The following is a 26169-nucleotide window of genomic DNA, read 5'->3' on the forward strand; positions in this document are numbered from 1 at the left end:
GGGCGGCTGCCCGCGCCGCGCCTGACAGAAAGTGCTGGGGAGGCGCCTATCTAGCTGCCTGAGTGATGTAACAACTACTGTGGGGGACGCGCTTGTGCGCTGATCGTGATAAATAACCACGGGGCTCCCCCGCAGGAGGCTGCCCCTTTGGCTAAAGCAGGGACAAATGCTGGGTTTTGTTTTCATGGCTGTGCCGTGAGGCGGGGCTCGGAGAGGTCTGACAGCTGGGGTGACGGGGAAGCGGGAGAACGAGCCGGCTGCTTGTCAGGGGTCCGAGGAGCCGGGTCTGTGCGCAGGGGTTGGCTCGCTGTCCACAAGGAGTTGTGTTTGGTAAATAAAAATATAATCAGCCACGAAGTTGTTTCACGACATTAAATAAGTGCAGCGAAATTGAAATCGGCGGTAGTGTGAGTGTTCCCCTGCTGCGTGTGAGTCACAGCTGGAGATGCTGGTAGTCCCGGGCAGGAGCATGATGGGGAAGCAAACCTACAGAGAGGCAAAGGGGCCGCTCGGGTTGGGGAATTTTCAGTTATCTGTAGAACTGTGTGCTGAGGCCTATGTTTTCATAGAATGTCCTGAGTTGGAAGGGACCCACAGGGATCATAGAGTCCAACTCCTGTCCCTGCACATGACAACCCCGCAGTTCACACCATGTGTCTGAGGGTGCTGTCCAGTCTCTTCTTGAACACTGTCAGGCTTGGGGCTGTGACACCTCCCTGGGGAGCCTGTTCCAGTGCTTCACCACCCTCTGGGGGAAGAACCTTTTCCTAATGTCCAACCTAAACCTCCCGTGGCACATCTTCCTGCCATTCCCTCGGGTTCTGTCACTCGTCACTAAAGAAAAGAGTTTGGTGCCTATCCTTTCTCCTCCCCTTGTGAGGAAGCTGTAGCCACCATGAGGTCTCCCCTCAGTCTTCTATTCTAAAGGCTGAACAAACCAAGTGACTTTAGCTGCTCCTCATACAGCTTTCTCCCTTCACCAACTTCACAGCCCTCTTCTGCACACTCCACAGTAGCTTAATATCTTTTTTATCCTGTGTTGCCCAGACCTGCACACAGAGCTCCAGGTGAGGCCGCACCAGTGCAGAGCAGAGCGGGACAAACACCTCCCTGCCTGGCTGGCAATGCATCAAGCACTGATGCACACAGGACACAAGTGGCTCTCTTGGCTGCCAGGACACACTGTTGGCTCATGTTCAACTTGCTATCGACCCCCAGATCTGTCTCTGCAGAGCTGCTTTCCAGCCTCTTGTCCCCCAATCTCTATGTGCAGCCATGGTTGCCATGTCCCAGGTGCAAAATCCTGCACTTGCTCAGATATTAAATGCTATAATCTCCAATTTGCGTAGCAGATGTTTCCACAAAGACAAATAAAGCACAGATTCTGACCAAAGAGCCTTTAAACAGCCACAGGTTGCATCAGCTGTGTAGTGCCTGAAAACAAAGTGGACTGGTGAGCAGCTCCCAGAGCTGAGGGCCTGACTCAGTGTGTTTGTGCATCGTCAATGTTGGAGCAGCCAGGAATTGTCATGGGAAGCTGATGGCAGGCAGGAGTAAGGCAAAGGAGGGCCTCCCTCCCTCCCCCGAGCTAAACGCGCAGGGACAATTCAAAACTTGTCTCAGCGGGAAGCTGCCCTACTGCAGGAATTTTTGTTTTGAATGAAAGAAGCACTTGTTTAATTTAGGGGAGGGATGATTACTTAAAGTGGCATATAAAAACATGTTTGATCCTCTGAATAGCTTCATAGTTCTTGTAATGTTGTTTTGCAAAACTTAAGCAATTCTATCAGCATTTTAAAGCTAGTTTAATATTTATAGATTGCAAGAATGGATATGTAGGATTAAATACACTATCAGGTTCTGCTTGCAAAGCTAGCTGGCGGGGCATGTTATGACAGAGGCCATGTCTCCACACTAAATCCCTTGGAGTAAAGTGTTATGTTCAGAAAAAGTGTGCCTGTATTTGAGGTCTGCACCATGAAAAATCTAGAATTTACAGAACCTGGTATCTCTGCAGAGAAAATCTGTATCATTTAATATGCATTCAGCATTGGTTTCCAAGCATGAAGATAGCTACGAGCCTGAACAGCTCTTAGGTGAGGAAGCACGTTTGCAACCAGTACAGAGATTTCAGGGAGGATATAAAGCAAATACAGGAAGCCAAATCCTAAAAGGCATTATTGAATAAAGGAAGGTAGGCATTTTCAGTGAGCTGAACTCCTTAGTCTTGCTAGCGATTTACATAGAGGGCAGATTGTCTCCACGTCAAGCAAGAAAGAATGGGGAAGAAACTCCACATGTTGAAACTCATGTCCACATATAGAGCATGTAAGTGTAATTCATAAGGGATCAGTAACCGTGAACTTAATTGAACTCTGCCTTATTTGGGGCCAAGTAAGACATTCAGGAGTTGCTACATTTTTTTTCCTGAATAAATTGCATGACAGGTTTATTCAAAATTTCAATAATGTTTTTATTCATAAAATTTACCTTGATTACCACACTCCCAAGATCCTTCTTTAGCTCAACATTTCAAAGAAACAACCATGTTTCACAGTTTATCTCAACTGAATCACTCACTGTCCATGCTGTCTGGGTCTGATCCAGAAGTACATCCAGTCTACCAGCATTTGATACATGGTTTCCCAAATTGTGGCCTGCTGAGCACTTAAAAGGCTGCAGAGCCTTTGTACATTGTTCACAAAAGGATTTCTTAATACTGTCTGTCTCCAGCAGATAAAGGTGCACAAATTGTGGGGTGAGATCTGATCTGGAAATGAGCTAGCAGCCAAGCAGATGTTGGGGAGACCTGCAGCTCTTCATTCCAGCCTGCAGGTGCTTCCCTTAGTGCCCTGTGTCCTCCCCTCAGAAGCCCAGCCTAAACTGCTCTTCCTTCATCAAACTGCAGTTGTACGATCCAGATTCCAGTTTCTCCTGGGCTGTACAGCAAACACCACATCCTCAAGATTGGGCCGGACGCAAGTGGCAACACCCAGTTTAACATGAAGATCTAAAACCTCGTGAAGGTCCAAGGCTAGTGCTCCACCCATTAATGTACTCTGGAAATCTTACCACACTGCAGCAGACTGAATTTCTCTCCTACTCTCCCTGGCTTGGATGTAGAGCAAGAGAGGGAAAGCAGCTTCAATGGGAGCCAATTCAAATGTTGCTGGGGAAAGGAGCTTGAAAGGGAGGGCTTATTAGAAGTCCGAGGCGTGGGGACTAGATCAACATCACTTTGTTTTTGGAGTGGAAAGTACCATGCAAAAAAACATTTCCAGTCCCCAAGCTCCCATAGTTACAATTCTGGCATTTTCTCTGGTACAGCCCCATTTTGTTTCTGATGCTGCTCTGCAGTATCTGTCTGGACAACAGCTCTCTCTAAAGAATAAATGTGCTGTGATGGCTCTGTACATGGGGCTGTCAGGAGTTCTCCACTGAAATTTTAATGCATAGTGGGATCTGGCTCGCTCCTATGCTCAGAGGACCAAGTGATACACACAGAGATCTCAAGTGTGACATTCCATTTGTGTTAGGTTATTCAGCAGAGCTGTGGAAGGAATTTAAATTAATGAGAGTTTGTAAAGGGCTTTGAGGTGAAAAATGAAAAATATTCTCCTTCAGTAGGGTGCAAATCTCCTGTATCTCACATAATGCATTCATTAAACAAAAAAAAGAGATAGCTGATCATGGCTAGAGAAAAATTTTAACAGAAATCACTGAGAATAGGTGTTGAATAAAGAGGATTTAAATCTACAGTTCCTCTTTTGATAATCCTGCAAAACCAAAAGTGCATATTGAAAATCAAGATTGTGAAGCTAATTGGTTACCCCATGGCAGGCTCCCGTCCATAGAAGTGCAGCATCTACCCTGTGCTTTTGATCAAAAAGTTACTGACCAAAGTCATCTGTCACCTCATAAGTTGACCCTGTTGTGCCCATTTTTCACTCTTTCCAAAAGGATCATGTTACGTGGCACCTCAGAGTCCTGCATCTGTCCCCTTTCATGGTCTCTTTAGCTTCCTGATGATTCTAGCTCAAATGACCTTTTTATTTCTGGTAGTCAGTTCAACTCATCAACCACGAAACCCATTCTGTAACCATAAGCCTGAGCCTAGTTTCATGGCAGTTAAAATCAGCAAGACTTGCGTCTGAGCAACCAGCTACCTCCCAAAAATGACAGTACAGAGAAACTCTCTGAACAGGCTCTGCAGAATCACACAAGTGCCAGGACAGGTGGCTGAACCAAGCTGCATGGGCAGTGAGGTGCTTCATGGAGAGAGGAGCAGAAAATAATGACAGTGTGCCTTTGAGAGAAATAACAGGGCAAAAAACATAGACCAGAATCGTGATGAGGCCCAGTACATCACACATGGGTGAAAGTTTTCATTACACTAATGTTACTTATACATTAATTACTAATTTGAAATGTTAGTAGATGCACGTAGATTGATACTGAGGCAAAAAAAAATGGCCTTTTTTCAATCATTATCTCGACTGCCATACAACATCTGAAATACTGAACAAGTTCTGTCATTCAACTGCTTATTTGAATAACATGGCATTCTACTTGTGTATGTACTTGAGGGAACGTTGCACTACTGACCATACAGTAATCATCAGGGACTTGCATGGAACCTGTTGTGTAACTGTGATCAGCTTCTCACGGGTGCCAAATAACATAATCCATTTGACAAACTTCATTTCAAAAAGAATTAATGTCCTTTCCCCCCCTTACTAACGGAGTGGCTTCTCAGGAAACTGTTTTCATTAATGCAGTGTTTTCTCAAACTTCTTGTGTTACTGAGGCCACCCATCTCTGTGTAACCTCCCTCGAGTCCAACCCATCGAGCCAGGAACAAGCAGCTCCTCACATTATCAGCATCAGCTTCGCTGTGTATTTACTTGTTTTGACTAAAGGTGATGAGCCACTCGTTGGCTGGCACAGCTGGTAATTACAGATACGTTTTGCTCCTCTGTCACAGAGGAACTGAGCTGCTGCCAGTAGTAAATCTACATAATGTGGGTATTTTTGTGGGAATTTTCTTTTGATAATGTATTGAATATAAGCGTAGAATTAATATTATAATACATTTTAAAACCCTTGATCTTTCACAATCCCCCTTAAGCCCTTCACTAGCCCTCTTGGGAACTATTAACTACACTTTAAGAAATAACTGGCTTAATGATTAGGAACATACTGCTATTTTCTGTTCATTTGTTGATGTCTGATCTTATGTGTCCTTCTAGCTGGAAGAACAACAATGCTTGCCCTTTTTCTTTTTCTGTAATTATTTACACAGAAGAATGATACTCTCTTTACACATCCATTTTACAAAGCTAAATAACGTGGGCTCTTGGAGCCTCCAGACACACAGCAGGCTCTGTGCATTTGCTCCCATTCCCACACCTCCCTTGAGTATCAGGGATCACATGTGTACACAGCAGTCCCAGCTTACTCACCGTGCACCCATTATTTCTGAGACGCTTCTTGTTATTACAGTCCACAAAACATGAAGCTCCTGGGGTTGATTTTTTTTTTCTTCTATGTCTGTAAATGTTTCAGTGCTTGTCCTTAACCTGATAGCCACGAACTAGGAGACTTTATTTTTTTTTTTTTTAATCTAACACTCATGCAACAGCAAGTGTCTCAGTGATTTCAGTGGCACAAAGTCAGTTCTTATGTGTTACTGATTTTGCTCAGGCAAAACTTGCAGTATCTTCAAAGAATTTTTGTCTATAAGGAATAAATGGGATAGAATTGACCTTTAATCACTTTAAAATAGATTGGCTAAAACAAGTATACCCTAGGAAAAACTGCAGACTGGCAAGGGCCAGGGTTACTTGACCTTTTCCTTATCTGATTTCTAGCATGTGACTATCTTATTCACTAGAAGGTATAGTTTTAACAGAAGCTCAACCTATGCCAATTGGTTTCTCAAGACAGGCCTAACTTTGTATGGCAAAGAGATTTAGTTTTAAGTAGATCTGAATATAAGCTTGGCTGCTGAAACGTAATACCTGGTGTAAAGTATCACAAATATAGGAACAATTTATTGTAATGGTACACTGAGTTTGAACTGATGAAACCTCACTGAAACTATACTACAAAACAATATTTTGGTGCTGATCCTCAGGTGAGTTTGCAGATGATTGTTGGGAGCCATCAAATCACCGGAGCACAGGGCTGCTATTGAGAGGAACTGAGACAGGTGGGAGACATGGGCTGACAGGAACCTTGAAGTTCAAGACAGGCAAACACAAAGTCCTGCACTTGGGTTGGAATAACCCCATGCAACAGGACAGGCTGAGGGATGCCTGTAAGGAAAGGGGCTTTGCTGAAAAGGACCTGAGGGTCCTGGTGGACAACAGCAATATGCCCTTGCTGCAAAGTCAGCCACATCCAGGACTGAATTAGCAAGAGGTCAGCCAGCAGGGCAAGGGATTTTCCCTCTCCATTTGGCATTTGTGAGACCACTTCTGGAGTATGTGTCCTGTTCTGGGCTCTCCAGGACACAAAAGACATGGATGTAATGGAGCAAGTCCAGTGGAAGGCCACCAAGATGGTCACAGGGCTGAAGCAGAGAGACAGAAAGACAGGAGAAGCTGAAAGAGCTGGGTTTGCTCAGCGGTCAGAGAAGACAGAAATCTGGTATCTCTCTTCTGCTGTCTCATGGGAGGGTGCAGAGAAGATGGAGACATCTCTCAGGGGTGCACAGTAGAAGAACAAGAGGCAATGGACAGACCTTAGAACATGGGAGATTTATGCCTCAAGATAATGAAATGTTTTTTAATGTAAAGGTGGTCAAAAACTCAACTAGGTTGCTCAGAGAGATGGTAGAATTTACATCCTTGGAGCTCTTTAAAACTCAGTGTGGCCCTGAGCAACCTGATTGGACCTGCTTTGAGCAGGGTATGGACTAAAGACCTCCATAGGCGCCAGAGGTTGTTTTAAGTCTGTGAGTGCAACTTCTCAACATCAGGTGCTGTAGTTTAAAAAGGCAACATGCCTGACGGATGCAACAGCATAAAGTAAAAATGTGGGTGGAATCATTCTCTATTCTATAAATAATCCATGGCATTGTATTAGCATATTGGTATCTGAGGTAGCCATTTGTATTTCTCATTTATTGTTCTAATCAGAGCCATTAACATCATCATTTTTAATTGCTTACAAAATGGCAAAGAACCTTGCTGGAAGGAAAGGGCTACATAAAATACTACTAGTTTTATTTCAAGTAAAGAAATGTTTTCTACATAATGTTAGCTGAATTCCAGTAAGCACAAATTTAAATGTATATTTTAACTATGCCAAATTAAATTTGTTTTTCTGTATGAATGAAGAAAAAGTAGAATGTTTATCATTTTAATAGTGCTACAAAATGCTCTTTTTAATAACGCATGAAGTAACTGGAGTTATTGCAAACTCAAGTACTGAGCAGATTGTAATATCTTTCAGTAAACATTATTGTCTTGCTCTAGTTGTGTCTTCCTGATGCTGAAATAAAATCCCATCCTCCCTTCATAACCTCTTCTTGAAAGAAACTCTAATAAGAATCAAAAATGGAAGCTACAGGAATAAGAAGCACACTGTTCTCTGCATTAAAGCACTTCACATATGATTGTAATTCCAATGACATATTCTTTCCTAGGTGCTTTAGCAGAGTTTGAATTTGTGGTCAGAAAGCATCAACCTTCACTGAGTGATTTGCTTTTCACAGGCCAGCCTCTTTCCAAAATGGGAAACAGTCTGTAGCTTCTGCAGTCTTACCCATACCAATACCTTAAACGATGAACCTCAGACAGACCCCATGTCATCACAAGGTATAGGTGCTTTAAAATAATTGCGTTTTTTTAAAGTATATGTGCTTTTATTTTCACCTTGTTTTGAACATATTCAGTTCTGCCATCTCAGTTTTCTAGTTTATTGAATCAGAAACTTGTTATAATAAGCAAAAGGTGAATTTCTCAAGTAATCTTCATCACCTGAACCAAGGAACTGTGGTTGCAAGGGAACTATCAAATATCACAAGGCTTGCGATAAAATAATGAGAGCTGGCTACGCTCTGACAACCCCTGTCAATGAGACAACAACAGCTGCTCTGAACAAATACTACAGCCAGAAAAGAACAAATTGATGGTCAGTCAAGAAGTGAAACAGAGAATTAATAAAGGATAAACTTGACCAAGCTATGACCAACCGAGGATAAACTAGACCAGCTTTCCTGTATGTATAGTAGGAATAATAGCACTTATTTAGGAAGCAGGGTTATTGTTAAGGATTGATTCATTAATATTCGTGAAATGCTGTGGAGTCCTTCATGGAATATGCAAAGTAGTAATGTGAACTAATTAGCCTATGTGTTGCTCCGAGGCAGCCACAGCTTATCCAACGGAGTGAGGCAGTGCAGGTGAAGGGGCAAAATAAGGAAAAACAAATAGAGGGCAAATAGCAAGAGGAGATGCTGCATGGGGGGAAGAGGAAATGAAACTGCAGGGCAAATGGAAGGAGGAAATGAGGCCATATGGACCGAGATGTGATGCCTGGGTTACTGCTGTATAAAGATACAGGGAACAAATCCACATGAAATTGAGCTTTATTAATTCTGCTGTTCATGTAATAACCTGTGGTTGTTTGTTTAGGGTTGGGGTTTTTGTTTGTTTTTTTTTGTTTGTGTGTTTTTTTGTTGTTGTTGTTAGAAAAAAATAAGTATAACCATAGAAAAACAAATATAACCAGATGGGAGTATTTAACCGACCATCTGCGAGTACAGAGGGGAACTGTGGGTTTTCCAGGGTCTAATCTTCCAAGAGAAGAAATCAAGATCATTCTACTTCTGTATTGCTGACAAAGAGAGCATTGTTTGAGAACTGATTGCAACATGCACTTCAACAATAGCTTTAGATCAGCGGAAGCCCAAAATATTGCTAACTGTGACATATGTTTCAATTATAACAAAAATAATTAACCACCCATTAGTGTCACGAAAAACATAGGCTATTAACAGTAAATACTCTTTAGCAATTTTATTATCTCCACAAAGCTGTTTCCAGTATTTTTTCTACCTCTTACTGATATTTTTTTTTTCTGCTGCATAGCTATGTGCATGCTGTTTTACATATTCCTCCTCAGCTTCCTTTTTATCTCGGCACTGTAGAGAACTGATTAGTGGGGGAAACTGTAACGATACAAAGACTCTTCACCTGGAGGCTGCCTGTTGTCATATTGTGCGTCACTGTTGTTATTACATGACAGCTAATCTTGCTCTTGGACAGCTGCTGCGAAGATCACAAAAATACTATCTTGCTGACTGCAGTGGGAAGCTTTGCTTGGTATTTGGGTAGAGAACACAGAGACTGAAGAAGCGTCCTGTACTTCTCACCTCTAGTAATCACTTTTCCAAGTAAGTTTTGTGACTCTTGAGGTTTTCATATTGAGGATAAACTGGAGTTACCGAGACAATGGTTTCTCTGGTGCCTGTGGTCAAGGATCAAATCTATTATTTTTTTAATACAAGTTTCTATTATTGAATGTATTTCATTACAATATTAAAAAACCTTATTTCTAAACATCCTTGTGGTCCCATCTCTCCACAAGATTCTGTTCAGAACAATGTCAAAAAGCACAGTTATTGTTTTCATGCTTAGCTCATGTCCTTTCATATCGAGATCATTTCTCTTGTGGAATACACTGACATCTTTCAAAAGAGTTACCATTTTATAAATAGACTCTTTTTCTAAGAACTAGAACTTTATTTTCAGTTAGAATTCCACCTGCATTTAAGAGCAGATTCAAACAGCAGTAACAGCTTGGAAATCTATTGTTCTTTTCAACACGACTAAATTCTTATATTTTACAGACTCACTGGACATCTCACTTAACTGATGTATATTTTAAGTGTTGTTGGCAGAAATTTGTATTCAGTTTAGTAGTGTAATTTTTTTAATTTTCTCTTTTAACTTTTCAGGTGCTCGTAATCCTTTGTGTAATAACAGGTTCATTGTTTGCCAGCTATGTATTTATGGCAAAATGCCCAGTATAAGCTGAGCTGTGAAGATGAAAGTATCAAAATATCCCCATTTGTCAACTCTGCAAGAAACAAACTTTACCTTCTGCTTAAAACAAAACAAAATAGCAAAACAACCCCACCAACCACAAACGAACAAAAAACATCCTTACTGAGAAAAGCTTTGGTCTTCTGAAATTAGTGTATAAGAAATAATCATAATGAGCAAATTTTATTCAGAGACCTCTCACCTGATTTATTCTGTTTAGAAATTTGGTCTAATAATCATTATTTCTCACAACTCTTTGTAAAATGCTGTGAGATTTATTGATGAAAAGTGCTAAGGAATAAAATATTTATCTATTGCACAATTATAGTTTGTATAGTTTTCTGTGACAATAATTTATTAATATTAATGTCCTGTATATTATTTTAACTAAGACTGAATTTATTCTTTTGAAACTATGAATAAAATGTATCACTTGTTTAACCACTTGCTCAGATCTTCCCATATCCAGCTAGTCTACCATCACTCTCTTGTCATGGCTCCCTGACAGCATGTAAAACTCTTATGAAAATAGTTGTATTTTCTGAAAATGTATAATCAACATAATTTACAAAGATTAATTTACTAATATAGATACTAAACTGTCTGTCAGTCCATACAAGATGGTTTGATATAACTTTCCAAATATATTTCCTGTTCATCTCTTCTGTTCCCAATAAGGATCCAATTTCACTCACATAATGTATTAAGATTCCAGTTTGCATAATTAGATTCAGCTCCAGGTTTTCTTGGAATTATCAAATAACAAGTTATGGAAAATTTATTTTATGTCTTGCCCTCCATTACGTCGTAGCAGAAATCCTGCAACACCTGTTGCCCATAAGGTGAGGTGTATTTCCATAGCAGGGTTGGTTAATCTATTGTGAGCATACTGGGTGACCTTCACTGCGCTACACGTCAATAACGATCCAGGTGGTGAATTCAGATGGTTTTGTTGCAAGGAATAAGCCCCCCTGCTATTATGTCTGGATCCAAATTTAAGGGTTTCCAAAAGAAGTGAAGTGGCGTATATATACACAAAAAGTAACATGTTATGACCTCAGATCTGACTCTGCTATAAGCCAAAGGCTGGACTAGAGACCTTCAGAGGCCCTGTCCAACCTGAATTTCCCTATGATCCTGTTATGCTGTGATTTCACAACCATACTGTATATGAGTCCAACAACAGATGTGGTATGTCTGCATTCAGATACTGCAGCAACAGTCCGACCAGTTGGTGGTTTGACTGGTTAGCGGAGTGGTAAATAGATTCATGGGACCAACTCTGTTGTCGAGCAACATTAATAAAAAACTGACATGCCCCAGACTCGGCAAAACCATCTGTAGCAACACATAGATGATACAGGCACAAACATACCTGTACCATGCCTACTCTTCAATTTCTAAAGCCAACCTACCCACACACCCTAGAGTAAGCTGGGCTCCTGCCAAACCGCAAGATTATGAAACAAGGAGAGGCACAGGGTGAGAAGCAACAGTTCACACTCATTATATTTTCTTTTTGCTCTGCTGTGTCTGTTGGTGCCCCTGTACATTTGGCGTATAAGTTCTTCAGAAGATAAAACAGGGCTTTCTTACATAGTGACTAAAGAAGCAAAGGGCTCTGGCCTCTGACTTGCATTTCCAGGTGTTAGGTAATTCAAATACTATGTAATAACAACAACTACATGCTCTGAGAGACTTTCAGAGCAGGGAATTAAATCTATCTGTTCAACTAATGTACTTCTATGAGAAAAGCATCTCTTCTTTAACTGAAGCCCTTAGGAGATACTGAATGTGTCATTTATCTTGGCAGCATATTCCAACCATTAATATCTTCCACTGTTAAAAAGTGTGTGTAGTTTCTAATTCAAATTTGTTTGATTTCAGTGTATGGATATTTTTTCTTGTTGCACCTCCCACTGTGCAAGATTAGAGATCACTGTAGCTACCTTCCTGCTTTCTTTTTGATAAGCCAAACAGATTGTGCTCTTTAAGTGCAAAGAATTTTCTTCAGCCTCAAATAATTTCTCAGCATTCTTTTGACACCAAGGACACCAGAGGCTAGCATAGTATGACCACAAAAATCTCCCAATGCCATATGTAGAAGAAAAATAATGTCTCTTCCTACTTGCATATCCCTGGTTATATAGTCAAAGATTCCATTATTAAGTTAAACCACAGCATTAGAATGGAAATTAATGTTTGCTGTCCTGGGCACTGTGAACCCCTAATTTCTTTTCAGCCACTGTTCTCTACAACACAGCCCCTCATCTTTGCAGACATGACCTGCTCACTATGTTTTTAAGTAACTCTACTTATGCCTGTATTAAAACACACTGTATCTGAATGGGATGAATTTACCAAACAATACAGCTCTTAAGATCACATCTGCCTAAATTTAATTCCCCATTTAGCCGCTCTTTTTCTCTTCACAGCACATCAGTTTTGCTTTCTCATTGCTGAAAATACTCATACATTTATTTGGTTTTTTCAGTATCAGGATCTTAGTGCTTTCCTGCCAACTTTCCTGAGCAACTTTACCCTTCGGAGCTGCCATTCAGTGGATTCCACCTACCAGTTTCCTGGAAAAAAATTATTTGTTGCCCTGAAGTCAGGCAGGGTCTGTAGTCTGCTGCTCTCCTTCCTCAGCCCCCACAGGATCATGAACTCCACTCCTCCATCACTACAGCCCAGGCTTGGATAACCAAGCCAGTGACTACCACATCCCCCAGTTCTTCCTTATTAGTGGAGAGCAGATGCAGCTGCCAGTCACCCCTGGTTGACCCAGTCAGTATTAAGAAGTTCTCCTTGATGTTTTTTAGAAATGTCCTTGACTGCTGGTATTCTGATGTGTGCTTGCAGTGGATGTCAGGCAGGCTGAAATTCCCCCAACACTCAGGATGTCTGTTCAGGAGACTTGTTCCTAGTTCAAGTTCTCCTCAGCAGGTGGCCTGGCCAGTTGGCAAAGATGCTCTTGTTACATTTTGTCAGGTCGATCTTGTCTCTCCTCAGCGATACAAGAGATGACTGACATATTTTCTCAGACAGCATTAGTTACCATTCTGATCTACATGTGTTATGGTGACTCTGGAACTGCTTTCAAAGCTCTGTCTCCTCAAGAGTACACAAACACATGCATTATCCTGGTCTACCCACCCTTTTTCCTTAACTGGTCAAATACATGGAGCATTTTAGTTGTTAATAGTTCCAATATCCTCAAGGGGCTAAATGATGACAATTAAGTGATAATTTCCTATTGTCTTGTTTCCTCATATTTTATCTCATTTTAATGGTCAATGGTAAAGAAAGTGTTTCTGTATTTCCCTTCACTCTATGCAACAAGAGTTCAGTTTGCTCCTAACACAGCACCTCACACAGCATTTAAAAAAATATCAGTCTCTCTGTGTGCTACTAATTTAGCATTTTCTCAGCTCCTCTGCTTAGTCTCCAGCCATGATTAGCTCACACCTGTCAGATGCCAGCCAGCATAGCCTTACATTCCTCTCTCTTTTAAAAATGTGGCCCAATATTGCACAATATCTAAATTTTCCCTTGGAACCATAGACAGAAAGAACACTTCACACTAAGTATATTTTGCCTTCTTTCTCTAGTTTGTGGGCAGGAAGAAACTTCAAGGCAATCTCTGACCTTCTGTTTGAGTGCTTTTCATGATTCCTGCAGTTTTCTATGGCCTGTATGGTTTCACTTGGTGCCACATAATTGCTTCCAAACCTAATTATCTCCTAGATAATCTTATAAGCCTCTGCAACAGTACAATTGCTTTTTGTGTTTTTGCTTTAGGGAGGCAGCATGCTGTCATAGTTTCCTCGTGCCATTTTTTGAAGACTTCGTCCACTCTGGATTGTACAGGGGTATCTCTTGTAGCATGTCTGATTAACACTGTCATGGGCTGTATTACAGATATATCTTGCTGCTTTGTATTTCAGTAGATGAACTGCTGGATATCTGAAGGTTTGACACTTCTAGCCAGCCAAATACTCGTTCTTGCTTTTTTTGCACATAAATGGCCAATCCACTTCTTTTGTTTCTATTCTTTCTCATTCTCCTGATGCTGTCCTCCCCCATGGTTTCTGTAGCAACAGTTTCTGAATGTAGTCATCCAAGAGGCGTTCATTTTCTCAAATACTATACTTTTGAAATAAACACTCCTTGACCACAGATATTATATAAAAGAATTGCTTGAGGATATTTCAGGTTACACTACAATTCAGTTAGAAGACTTTCTGAATTCATATTCTTTATGTTTCACCTGAAGGAGAATTTACTATTTCCATTATGTTTATTTCTGAAGATCATAGAAAGCATCATGATGTATAGATATTAAAATATCTTTTTTTACAGTGAAAGGATGCACTTATGATCTAGGCCTTATATGCAGAGATGTTATTCTTTATGATAAAGCATCTTGATCGCCTAGATATTTCCTATATATGAAAAAAAGACTGGGTGGGACATTCCATGCCAGGTGCTGGAACAAACTGTCCAGGGAACTGGCCAAGTCACCACCCCTGGAGGTGTTCAAAAAGTTTGTGTATGTGGTGGTTTAATGGTGTACTTGGCAGTGTTAGGTTTATGGTTGGAATCTATGATCTTAAAGGCCTTTTCCAACTTAAATGACTCTATGATTCTATATCTTAGCTAGCTCTACGCTTCTGTTATGCAGACATCAACACCTTGAACGAGTCATCCAGATTTCCGTTACAGACTGTGGACAAACAGGCACATCTAGATGATTCATCTCATTCCCAACTGGACACCTCATGTAGTTGATATAAATGACTGCTCTACAAATCAGATTAATTTTTCAAGATGTCTGAGACTGGGGCATACAAATCCCACACTCACAGAAACCAAAGAACTGGTAATCTAGAGATGAAGCAGGAAAAAGAAGAGAGACATTAATAGGTACGTGCCTCTCCCTGTCACCCTGTTCTTCAGAGGGACCCCACGGGAACAGCTTCGATAAAGCAACCACTATTCTGATGTCACGTCACTTTGAAGTTAGCCTGGCATTAGAGCAACTAAGTTAACAGAAGGCAAAAGTTTTCTTAGTTATGTTTTTTAATATGCTTTTATCGTTTGTTTATGAATTACACCTATTCATCCCCCTCACCTCTCCAGGTCGCAGTGGAACTCTTTCCGTGGAAGCAGCTCGACACTTGCAGTAAGGAAACATCCACCAACCCCACCAGCTCTTCCACCGTCACCACTCACCCAGCGCGGCCCGTTAGATTTCGACTCCAGGGCCCCAGAAGGGATCAAAAGAACAATAAAGCCGAAGCGCGGGGCGCAGCACAACCCGCCCTCACACCAGGCCCCGCACCCACCGCCCCCGCCTTTTCAAACGGCCCTGCGCGCGCCACCGCCCCGCCCCCTCCACGCCGCGCATGTCTGTTCGGCGGCGCCCGCCGGCCGGGGGGGCGGGGCTGGGCCGGATCGGAGCTGGCCGGTGGGCGGGGCGCGGGAGCGGGGCGTGAGGCGGCGCCGAGGCTGAGGGGCGGGCGGGGAGCCGGCCGGTGACCCGGCGGCGCTAGGGCCCGGCGGGAGGCGGGGCCGGGCCGGGAGGGGCGGTACGGGCTCGTGCGGTGCTGGCCGCGCGCGGGGCGAGGGGGAGGGAGGCTCTGTGGGGGCGGCTGTGAGCCGCGCGCCCGGCCGTTGGCGCTGCCGGGGCTGCGTGCGCTCCGCGGCGGGCGCTGGCGGGGCGGCGAGCGCTGCGCCCCTCGGCTGCATTCGCTTCCCCGTACTCCCGCCCGGCCCAGCCCGGCTCCGCTCGGCTCGGCGCTGTGATTGGGCGGAAGATGGCGCTGGGCGGATGGAAATCCTAATGACAGTCTCCAAAATCGCCTCCATCTGTACCATGGTGAGTGAGGGGCCGGGGCGGCCCTCTCCTGCCCTGCCGGCTCCCCGGGGGTGGGGACGCGGGGCGGTGGAAGGGGCTGTGGGGCGGCGTGCGAGGGGCGGACTGCGCGGGAGGCCGGGTTTGCGCAGCGGCCGGCGGTGGGTGGTGCGGCGGCGTCCCGGGCTCGGGAGCGCTGCCGTGGGTGGGGTTCGGGAGCCGAGCGGGGTTAATCGGCTTTGGGAGACTCAGCCGTGATGCAGCCGCTGGTGGTGTTGGTTTGGGCTCGGGGCGAGCTGTATCCTGGCTATGAGCGGGGTGGATGTGCGTGGGGTTTGAGCACAGCTTTTCCCCAAAGCGTGCTGAAAGCTGAGAAGGAGAGCTGCGGGACATCGCGTCCCGTCCGGGGTTGCTTATTGCAAGTGTGGTTTTAGGGCAGGGTTTCTAGAAACGCTCTCCTTCCACCGAAACTCTTCGTAATCGTCCCCAGCTTTCCGGACACTTTACTCGCGTGATGGGGCTGTAACTGCCTTGCCTGTCAGCAGAAGGGTGCTCCCCTAGTTACTCGCAAAAGGGTTAGTTAGTTAGTTAATTAGCATTCCGCGGCTCGGCTCGGCCCAGCGTGCTCCACGCACTGGCGTGTGATTCCACTTGTTTGCATCGATCTGGGTCCTGATAGCAGGCTGCTTCCAGTGATTGCTTTTTCATTACTCTCTGTCTTGATAAATTAGAGCTATGAGCAGATACACATATGTGATAAAGCTCTATTGGTGTTTTTTAAAGAGCAATGAGGAGCTCAGTAGATTCACTGTTGGAGGAATACTGGATTTAAGGAAGGAAATATCCCTTAGTCAGTAGAAGTTATTACTTGTCATGGAAGAGATGTGTTGATGGTCCATAGCTGAAGATACTGCATTTGTGCTCTTTTCTATATATTCTGTAGCCAAATGAAAGTTCTTGTTCCCAAACCTGTTTCCACAGGGGAAGAGATGATTAAGGGACAAAATGCACTCTGTCATCTAGTTTGTTAACTTGATGAATTGGGATTATAATGCCTTGTGACGTCAAACAGTGGGAAATGCTTACATTTTATATTATTGGAAACTGATTTATGGTTTTCATAAGTCTTGCTGCCAAGAGGCTTTGACATATCAAACAGACATTTCAGAGGTGGCTCATGAGAATTTTGAATGAATAACTGTAAGCCCATGGGGTGAGATTGCTCAGATAGTTGTCGATCATCTGGAGTAATATTTTTGGTGAAATGGAAGACCACATCTTGTTGTTTGGACTTGGAGAGTCTGACTTCTTGAATTCATGAGATGTATACCAAGATCTTCATACAGCCAGATGTTGTAGGTCAGATACCATTTACCACAGGAGTTATTCTTCTCTGAAGTAGTTAGATTTTAGGTTAGACTGTTGAGGAGTCAGTGTGGTTGCGCTAGGACAACCTCGTTTCATTGCAATTCTAGCTAATGTCTTTTCACCCACAGCTGACCACTGGCTTTTCTGACATCATAAATTAAGTGCTGACCTTTTGGTTTAGGTCCAGTATAGGCCCTCACTTTTCTGCTTCTGAACAGCAGGGAAGTTGTAGTTCTGGACAGGTCAATCAGCTAGTTTAAGAGTATTCTGTAAGTATGATTATTAGAAATGAAGTTATGTCACTGACATTTAGGTCAACCCCAAAACATTTTTTTCAACTAAAAATCTTCTTACGATTAGCTAAAGTGTCATTCTGATGGCAATTAGGTATTATCTTTCCAATCATAATCCTGTGAACTGAGATGGATAAACTGCAGGCATAAGATTTTTCCTGCGCTTTTCTGATTCATGAGCTTTAAATGTGCTGTAGGGTGGGACAGCTAGCACAGGACACCTGATGTAAAAGCTTTTTCAGTACTTAATAGATAGATGCAATAGATGGTGCTTTAAAATATTTCAGTAAAGATACTATGAAGAAGCGCTTGGTATTTACTGTGGAGTTGTTTAGAACTAGGTGGTTGTGGTTAGGCAGATCTTTTTAATTTTAACAAGAATCATATATTCATGTTTAAGCATATATTTTGCAAAACCAGAAAGGAATATAATGCTGAAGAATAATTTTTTTTCCTGGCAGATCTTCTTTGTGTCAACCCACTGTTTGATGAACTGCCAGACACCTTCCTAAAAATTCTTAGAAGTTTTTCTTGCCTTTCCTCATGATTTTTACTAAAGCTCTCAGGCTGTTACTTCTCTTCATGTGTTTGCTTAGTACAAAACCAGTAACAGGCAATTTTTTTCAAGAGACTTCTTGTCCCCACACAAACCTGACATGCATGTACACTTATAATAAGAACAGTCTGGAGCTATGTTGAAGAACTTCTTCCATCGCAGTCCTGCGTTACATTACTTCCTTTTATATGTCCAAATTCAAGTTTCACTTCTACTGACTCAATTCTGTTTTATGTGTTTTATCCTTCTTGTTCAAGCTCTGAATATTAGAAAGCAATATGTTATGTTTTGCAGTACTGGCAGGTTTTGTGGGTACAGTGAAGACTGATATCCAGTTTGTTTGTTTTTTTTTTTTTTAACTATGGTGCATTTTCAGATGATCTTACAGGAGCACGTTCAGTCTACAAAGGGTTGGTTCTTTTCTGTGCTTCAGTTGTTCATTGATCTGTACTCTGGTGTTCATACCAGTGGTGGCAGAGTTCATCCCGTAGTATTGTCTCCTAGTGTCGTATCCCCTTTGAGCTTCCTTGGACTTCTTTGCTCTAAATCACCACTCCTGTGGTTCCTTGTGCTGTAGTAAGTCTTAATTACATAGATGGAGATTTTGGAAAAGCACTGGAAAATACCATTGCCCTAGAGTGGTTTACCCACTGTTCTTGTTGCAAAATGGATGAGGTTAAAAGTGTGTGTGGGTTTTTTGCTGTTTTGTTTGCGTTTGTTTTTGGTTTTGTTTTTTTTTTAATGTCTTCACAGTAAAAGTGGAACTTGGTGTTTTACCCTCATCCATGCATTAAACTGCAGTTAAAGTCTCACCTGACTGAATTATATGGAGTTTTTATGCATGGCTGAGAAGTGGTAAAGTAATCCATGCTAACTGGAATGAAGATGTGCCCCAAGCTATGCTCACCATAAAACAGAGATTGAATCTAGTACTTTCAGTTCTGTTCTTTAGAATCCAGCAAACACTTGCCAGCAGTTGAGGGGTATCAAGTCTTACAGTAGCTGAAGAAAAGAGAATTTTCTTTGTAGCTTAAAAGCTACAAAAAAGGTACAAAGGCATCAGTCTCAGAGATACAGAAGGAAGTTGTAAGGGTAGTAGTACTTGTTTTTCAGTGTTTCTTCTAGAAAGTGGTTATGTTAGCACAACCTGAAAAAGTTTAATGCAATTTAAAAACTATGCTAATCTAGAAGCTGTAGTACTATACATGAAAATCTTTTCATGTTTCAGGTATTTGTCTACATGTTCCCTCCTCTATTTCGCAATTTAACATTTTATATACAGGGCCAGTGTCACTCATGTCTTCAGTGATCAATTGCCCCCAACACTGACATTGAATACATAGTTCGTAGCTGGATGTGGATTGTATGATGTGTTCTGTGAGATGAGAAATTTGTGCATATTTTAACAATCCAGACTTTTGTCTTGTTTTTGAAAGGAGTAAAACTTGTGGGATCATAGTGAATGGCTTGCTATTGTCCTTTTCCTGCCAGTCTCCTGTCTAAGCGTACTGTCACCAGTACCCTTTTGCCCATTTCAGTTACATTTGTCAAAGGTGAAGAGGTGTTGGTGGTACTTAAATTCATATAAGCGTGTCAGGGAAAAAAAGGCAGTTTAGAGGAAACAGACCCTGGGAGCACCCAGCTGAGGGAAGGCTGTGGTGCTCCTGCCTCAGATGTCATAGAAGAGAGGCTTTACAAAAACACTTAACTGCAGGAAAATTTTATAATTAACTGTGAGATAGATATACATATATAGACTTCATTACTCCTTAAGGAATTATTTGTTTACAATAGGGCTTTCAAACCTGATTGTGAAATCTGCACTTAATGTAAATTGATGTTTGCCAGAGTTTGCAGTCAGCCAGAGATGTACTATGATGTACTCACTCCTCTTCCTTCCAAGTGCAATCTCCTCTGAAGTGCAAATTATAATACTTAAATGGTAATTGATTATCAGGTTACCAGATTACACAGGAAAGGATACAGAAGACTCATGATGTAAGAAGTGAGAACTGAGAGTTACAGCAGGGGAAGAAAAGTTGTGGAAAAACATAGCTTCAAAGTGAGGAGGTGATAGAGAAGAAAGCAGAGGACAGGACTAAAGTAACACAGAGGAAATATCGGTGTTATGATATTGCTTGATGCAGCTGTCTGGCTGGCAAGAAGGAACATGTGCTGTGTCTCAGCCACCGCATTTCATTCTGGCATCGTGACCTGAATCCACCTTGATCAGTGGTCTGGAGTGTTCAGGCACATGTTCTCTTGTGGTGATTCTGTTGCAAGCACATTGAATTTTGGAATATTTGCTAGGCAGTTGGGGTAAGAACTTAAACCACAGTAAGGAGGTTCACCCATCTGTTAGCATTTTTATCAGGATAATATTTCATTATAAATATGTCACTAAGACTCTAGCCATGTTACTTGTCATAATCTTTTTTGTAAGTGTAGGTACCTAGGTGTAATGTGCAAATTTGTTTAAAAATTTGCATCAAAATGTGAATTTGACTCTAAATTAATATTTTAAAAATCAAATATGAGACACGAAGAAAAAAATAATGAAGTTGTGTAGCTGTAAAGCAATATTTCTGCCAGCACAGAGAATTATTTAGTTGACATATGACTTAGTTGGATGATTTCAATTATATAAATCAGGGGTGTCAAACTTATTTTCACCAGGGGCCACATCAGTCTCGCAGTTGCCCTCAAAGGGCAGAATGTAATTGTAGGACTGTATAAATGTAACTACTCCTACATTTATATATAAATGTTCCTTCTTCTGTTTACCTGTATGCATGCATATATTCATCTTGCAAGTTCTAAGCACAAAGAAACAATGAAATATAAACTTGGACTCTAGTCTTGCTGACAGAATTTTTAGCTGTGTCAGTGAGAATAACTGATTCTATTACTAGACAAAGCTTGAATATTTAGGTTGGTCATTTGTATAGTCTGTATTTCCTTTTCAAAATACTGAAGCAACTAATTTGCATTAAAACTTCTAGGAATTATTCTGTAAAAATGTGGTAAAATTATGTCTGTCTATTAATTTGTTTTGTCTACTTTCCTCTTTCAAATTTCTTGAAGGAAAGAGGTGTATAAAAGCCCTATGTGGGATAACTTTTGTTTTCCTACCTTAGGGAGTTTGCTAAACTGAAATGCTTTTAAGAAATTATTTATTTCAATAAAGTCTATCTGATCTTTCAGTTGAAAAAAAATCTAGATCTTTTTGTATTGTAAAACCAGAATGCTATATTAACACAAGTAGGCCAAACTGAAAAACATTTTTACGAGTTTTTATAAACTCAAATTCTTTTGATAATTCCATGAAAATGTGAAATTACAAAAGCAACATATTTGTTTTTATGAAACAGGAATTATGTGGGTTAAAAAAGCATGTGAAACATACCACAGTGTGCAGTTTATCAACAGAAATAGTTGAGCAAATATGTTCTCTCTTTTTTTTTTTTTTTTTTTTCCCCTCCCCTTCTGCATTTTGGGTGATTAGATAAGTCTAATTGTTCTAGAAGATGAATGTAAGTCTCATAACTGTCTGTACTTTTTAGGTAGTGAAAGATTTCCAAGGTCACCATCAGGTCCCCTGTTAAATACATCTTGCAAACTTCCTATCTTGTCTGCTAGAGTAATTCCAACTTTAACTAAAAGTCTTTGAAGGTAATAGCTTTGATCTTTTGGGACTCCACTTAATAGGTGTCATTATAAGATATGTTGCGTGGATGCTATTGAAAATCCAATCTGATCAGAAGAAACTGAAGCAAAGGCGCCTGATACCATAAACAGTGTTACCTCAGGAATTTTCTGGAATTATACAGTACAAATACGACTTAAGTTGTCAGTATTTTAATTTTTATCACTATGATTTCATTCTGAATTGGGGGTAGTAGATTAGATTAAGTCTGGCAGCAATTGGGGAAGAATTGTAGAAGCTTCGTAACATGTTTTCGTGTTTTGAAGATCCATTCCACAAAAGAGCCAAGCCCAGAGCCCTGATTCTCCAAGTCTTAGCTTTGTGTGTGAGAGTAACTGATCTTTGACTTCAGTATTCAAACCAGAAGGAAGTATGACTATATCTGGTTACTGTGAAGGAAAATACGTTGTGTGTGCTCAGTGGGGCTCAAAAAGATGGGTGTGGTATACATTCCAAGTGTGAAGAGGAGGTAATTTTGTGCTCTGCTATCATTTTCCTTGCCCAGGCAGAGATGGTTTTACTTTGTACTCAATTAAAAAAAACCCTTTTGTCTTCGCACATGACTAGAATATACAGGACTATGTCTTTAACTAATTAGAAAATATCACTATTTCTAAGTATATTAAAATACTAACTTAAACGATCAAAATATTTCATAGATTATCAAGTTGTGCATTACTACGTCATGGGTTTTTTGCAAATAAATGAAGCACAAGGATTACTGAATCCCACTCAGTCTATTTCACTTCTGCTTCCTGGGCTAGACACAGTATCAAAAGGAATGTGTTGCATTTTGGCTGGCAGTTCTAATAGTAGATATAAACTAATTTAATGTAGCTATTCTGTTTGTTCTTAATCCTGCTTCATATAAATACATGGAAATGTAGGAATTCACATATTCTGATAAAACATAACTGGAAGAGTAGCAGTATGTATTTCTTCTTTAACAGAAAATTCCTTCAGTCACAGTGCATTAGTGTAGACTATGAAATGCTGTATACCTTCACTAGTGGCACTGACAAAGAAGAGTCTTCTAATACATGGCAAAAAAAGGTGAAAGCACTAGTAAATGAGTGCTTCTATACTGAGAGTTATTTTTGCAATTTATAAACAGTTAAATTAATTTTACACTTGTAATGATTTTTTTCTTGTTCAGGAAAACATTGCTATTCCTGGTTACTGAGTTTTCTTTTTACTTGTAATGCCCTTCTGTCTCTAGGAAGAATAAAAGTTCTGTTTCATGGGGGTTTTTTATTGTTGTTACCTATAGCCAAGCTAATTAAAAAAGAAAAGGCTTACATATTCCTATGCAACATAGTTTGGTTATGTGAGTCACCTTTATCTTTGTTGTTCCTTGCTTCTTGAGGGAGGTGGATCACATTGTAGGAAAGGATGTAGCATAGTGCATGTGTGGAGGATGAAACGGATCTTCAGAATTTTGACAACAAATGTGAGTTTTGAGATAAGAAATTTATTTTAAAGGTGAAATTTTGTGTTTTACTTGGGAAATTTGCAACTCAATAAAACTAGAGGATAAACCTGTTATAGCAAACTACTGAAAAGATGACCCACCAAGTTATCAACTGATATTTATTCTAGAAAAGGATAGATCAAACCCTCTTACCCCACCCCAATAACACCAGTGTAATCTTCAAAGCACGGTAGGCTGGTTATGAATCAAGTCTTTGTAAGGAAAATGCCTCCTATTAGGCTGGATGATAACAACAAGGTAGGACACTTTAAAACTTCAATTGTTTTCCTGCTTGCTGACATGTTTTTAGACAGTATTTTTAATAGAGGGTGGCTCTTCTTTTTTTCTTTAGGCAAGTGCTGAGTGCATTTATCTTAGTGTTTTACTTCAGGTAAGGCGTGTGCAATTCTGAAGTGATTCTCCCAGGCATCCCAATTGACCATGTTTTGGGTTGCGACTTGGAGTGGTCTTAGAGTGCACAAATTAGATTCCTTTTGGAGGAAACTAAATCAAGTAATGTTAGCTGCACCTTGGTGTTCAGTCTCAGAGACAGCCTAGAACTAAGCTGGCAAAACACCTCTGAAACCCAAAGTGTCTATGTCAGGTCATAAGCACCAACTGATTTGCTTCACATATTGGCTGTAATTAGTTTATCCATATGTTAGCTGTTAGTGTGTCTCAGGAGTACCAGTTTGACATGTAGCACCACAATAGTGTGTTCTCTGAGGTAGTGAGAAAAGGCAGTAATAAAAGCAGAAATAGCGAATGATATTATTGCTTTAGCAAATGAAAAACTAAACAAACAAACAAAAGCCCCTTTCATATGTCTGCATTTTATATTTTTTCCCTTTTCCATTGAAAGGTACAATGTCAGAGTTTTTTTGTAAAACTTGAAAATCAGGAAAATTCAACTGTACTTAAAAGCTACTACACTTCCCTCTCGCACTGTGTTTTCTGGGCTTTGATTCCACTCAACTGAAATAAAACACTAATTTGGTTAATATTAAATGTGTTAATTTATAGAAGCCTTGAGCTCTTTTTAAAGTAAAGGTCGAAAAACTTATTTAAAGGCCTTCCATGGTAAACAAGTATTCCTATTCCTTCATTAAGCATCTAAGGAGATCTCTGATTAATCAAATAATACAGCCTTTTTTTTTTTTTAACTTGGTGGAGGAGATAAACAATAAACTGATTTGAACATGGTGAAACTAAGATTACTCGTGATTTATTCATATCAGTTTGAAGTTAAACACAGAATGAAGTGTATAGTAGTAGTTCAGCTTTACACCTAACTTTCATTATGTGTGAGAACACTCTTTGATAAGAATTGATATCTTAAAATTGTTTCCAGGATCATTTTCAATAACAGGTAAATGTTATGCAAATCTTGATTTCATATTGTGTTCTTGTATACACACCTTAGTTGCTGAACTTTCCACTTTACAAAGCTGCATTGCCGTAACTATGACAAGTATGTCTTCTATGTGCCTGCCGAATTATCTCTGTGCTGGAAGGCATGTAATGTAAGGCAGTGCTTGTTGATGCATAAGTTTTATACTGATATGATGCAGAAACTATTAACTGCTGGTACTATTGCAATATTAGCTTTTTTGGTATTTCTGTTGTATCTCTGTTCCTTCCCACTGCTGGATGATGACCTCGTGTACTGCTGCTCAGAAGGGTAGGGAAACTGACGGTGGGTGTGCTGACTGAAGGTGATGATGTTCCTTTCTGTCCTCTGCACAATGTCAAAGGCAAGTTCCTGTGTGGGGACTGGGCACCTATTGTATGGTTCGTGCAGAATGCCCCAAAAAAGATCGTTTTGGAATCTTCCCACATCCCAGTTCGTTTTGGAATCTTCCCACATCCCAGTTAAGTGGCAAGGGAAAAAATTCTATACTCTGCAGCATAGATCACAGACTGAAATCTCTGAAGTCTAGTTCCCAAGCCCAGTAAGTCCATCTCTGCTGATGAAAAGAGATAGACTCCACTTCTGCCTTAAAGCTCTGCTGGCTCTTGGTCTGAAAGATCAGAAGATACCATAATAGTTGGCGGTGTCACAGTGCTTCCCCTTTGCGTCTGTATTTGCATAATTGTAGAGTCAACTGGGACTGGTAATGTGTACTGTAATGTTGAATGGCAAACATTTTGTAGTGAGGGATAGCTAGCTTTAAAAGGAGCTTTTATGGGTCAGATGTGAACACACATTTTAGCATACTCTTTCAAGCCGCTGCTGCATACTGTGTTTTCGTTCCGTGCAACCAACACATTGTGCACCGTATAAATGATATTTTGGGAGGAGGAATAACATCCTTTATGACAGACAAGAAGAGAACTGTAGAGGGAAGCCTAAGTAGCTTGATGGGTTTTATATTGGTGTAAAACATTTATGCTGGTTTGTAGTAAGGAAACAGTCATAAACAACAGCATTCAAACATAGGCAATGCTATGCTTTGAAATCATGTGAAACTCTACGCCTCGAGTGAAACAGCCTTGAATAATCAGAAAACTATAACAATGTTGGGGTATCTTAGCATGTCTTTTTATTGCCAAGTCGGGATATTTATTGTGCTAGAAAACTAAATAGAGTATTCAGGTCTGTACAAAAGAGAAACATCAAAGTTTATACCATAATATTCTTCCTTCCAAAGATAGAACAAAGCAGCTACTCCACCCTAGCTGTGGAAAGAGAAGGAATTTCCTAAAAGCCTGCTCTTGAATTTATTTATTATTTAAAGAAGTAGAGATTTTAACAAGGCCTCCACAGTTCCTTTTTTATTTTTCCTAGTTTATTTGTAAATAATGTCCACTTTGCCAGAATTTGTGGATGTATTTCAATAATGCTGCAAAACTAAACATTCAG

The 26169-nt window shown here is 40.8% G+C and overlaps 1 protein-coding gene across 1 annotated transcript in view; it reads left to right on the forward strand.

Annotated features, from left to right (window-relative positions):
• Positions 1-15664: 15664 nt before the first annotated feature.
• Positions 15665-26169, forward strand: part of USP12 (ubiquitin specific peptidase 12) — a 38700-nt gene continuing 28195 nt past the window's right edge. Inside the window, exon 1 of the mRNA XM_080356317.1 lies at positions 15665-15936. Coding sequence (XP_080212443.1) covers positions 15889-15936 — 48 coding nt within the window. The 5' untranslated portion in view covers positions 15665-15888. The remainder of the gene's footprint in view (positions 15937-26169) is intronic.

Source organism: Nesoenas mayeri, assembly GCF_963082525.1.
Source record: "Nesoenas mayeri genome assembly, chromosome: 1".
Taxonomy (NCBI): domain Eukaryota; kingdom Metazoa; phylum Chordata; class Aves; order Columbiformes; family Columbidae; genus Nesoenas; species Nesoenas mayeri.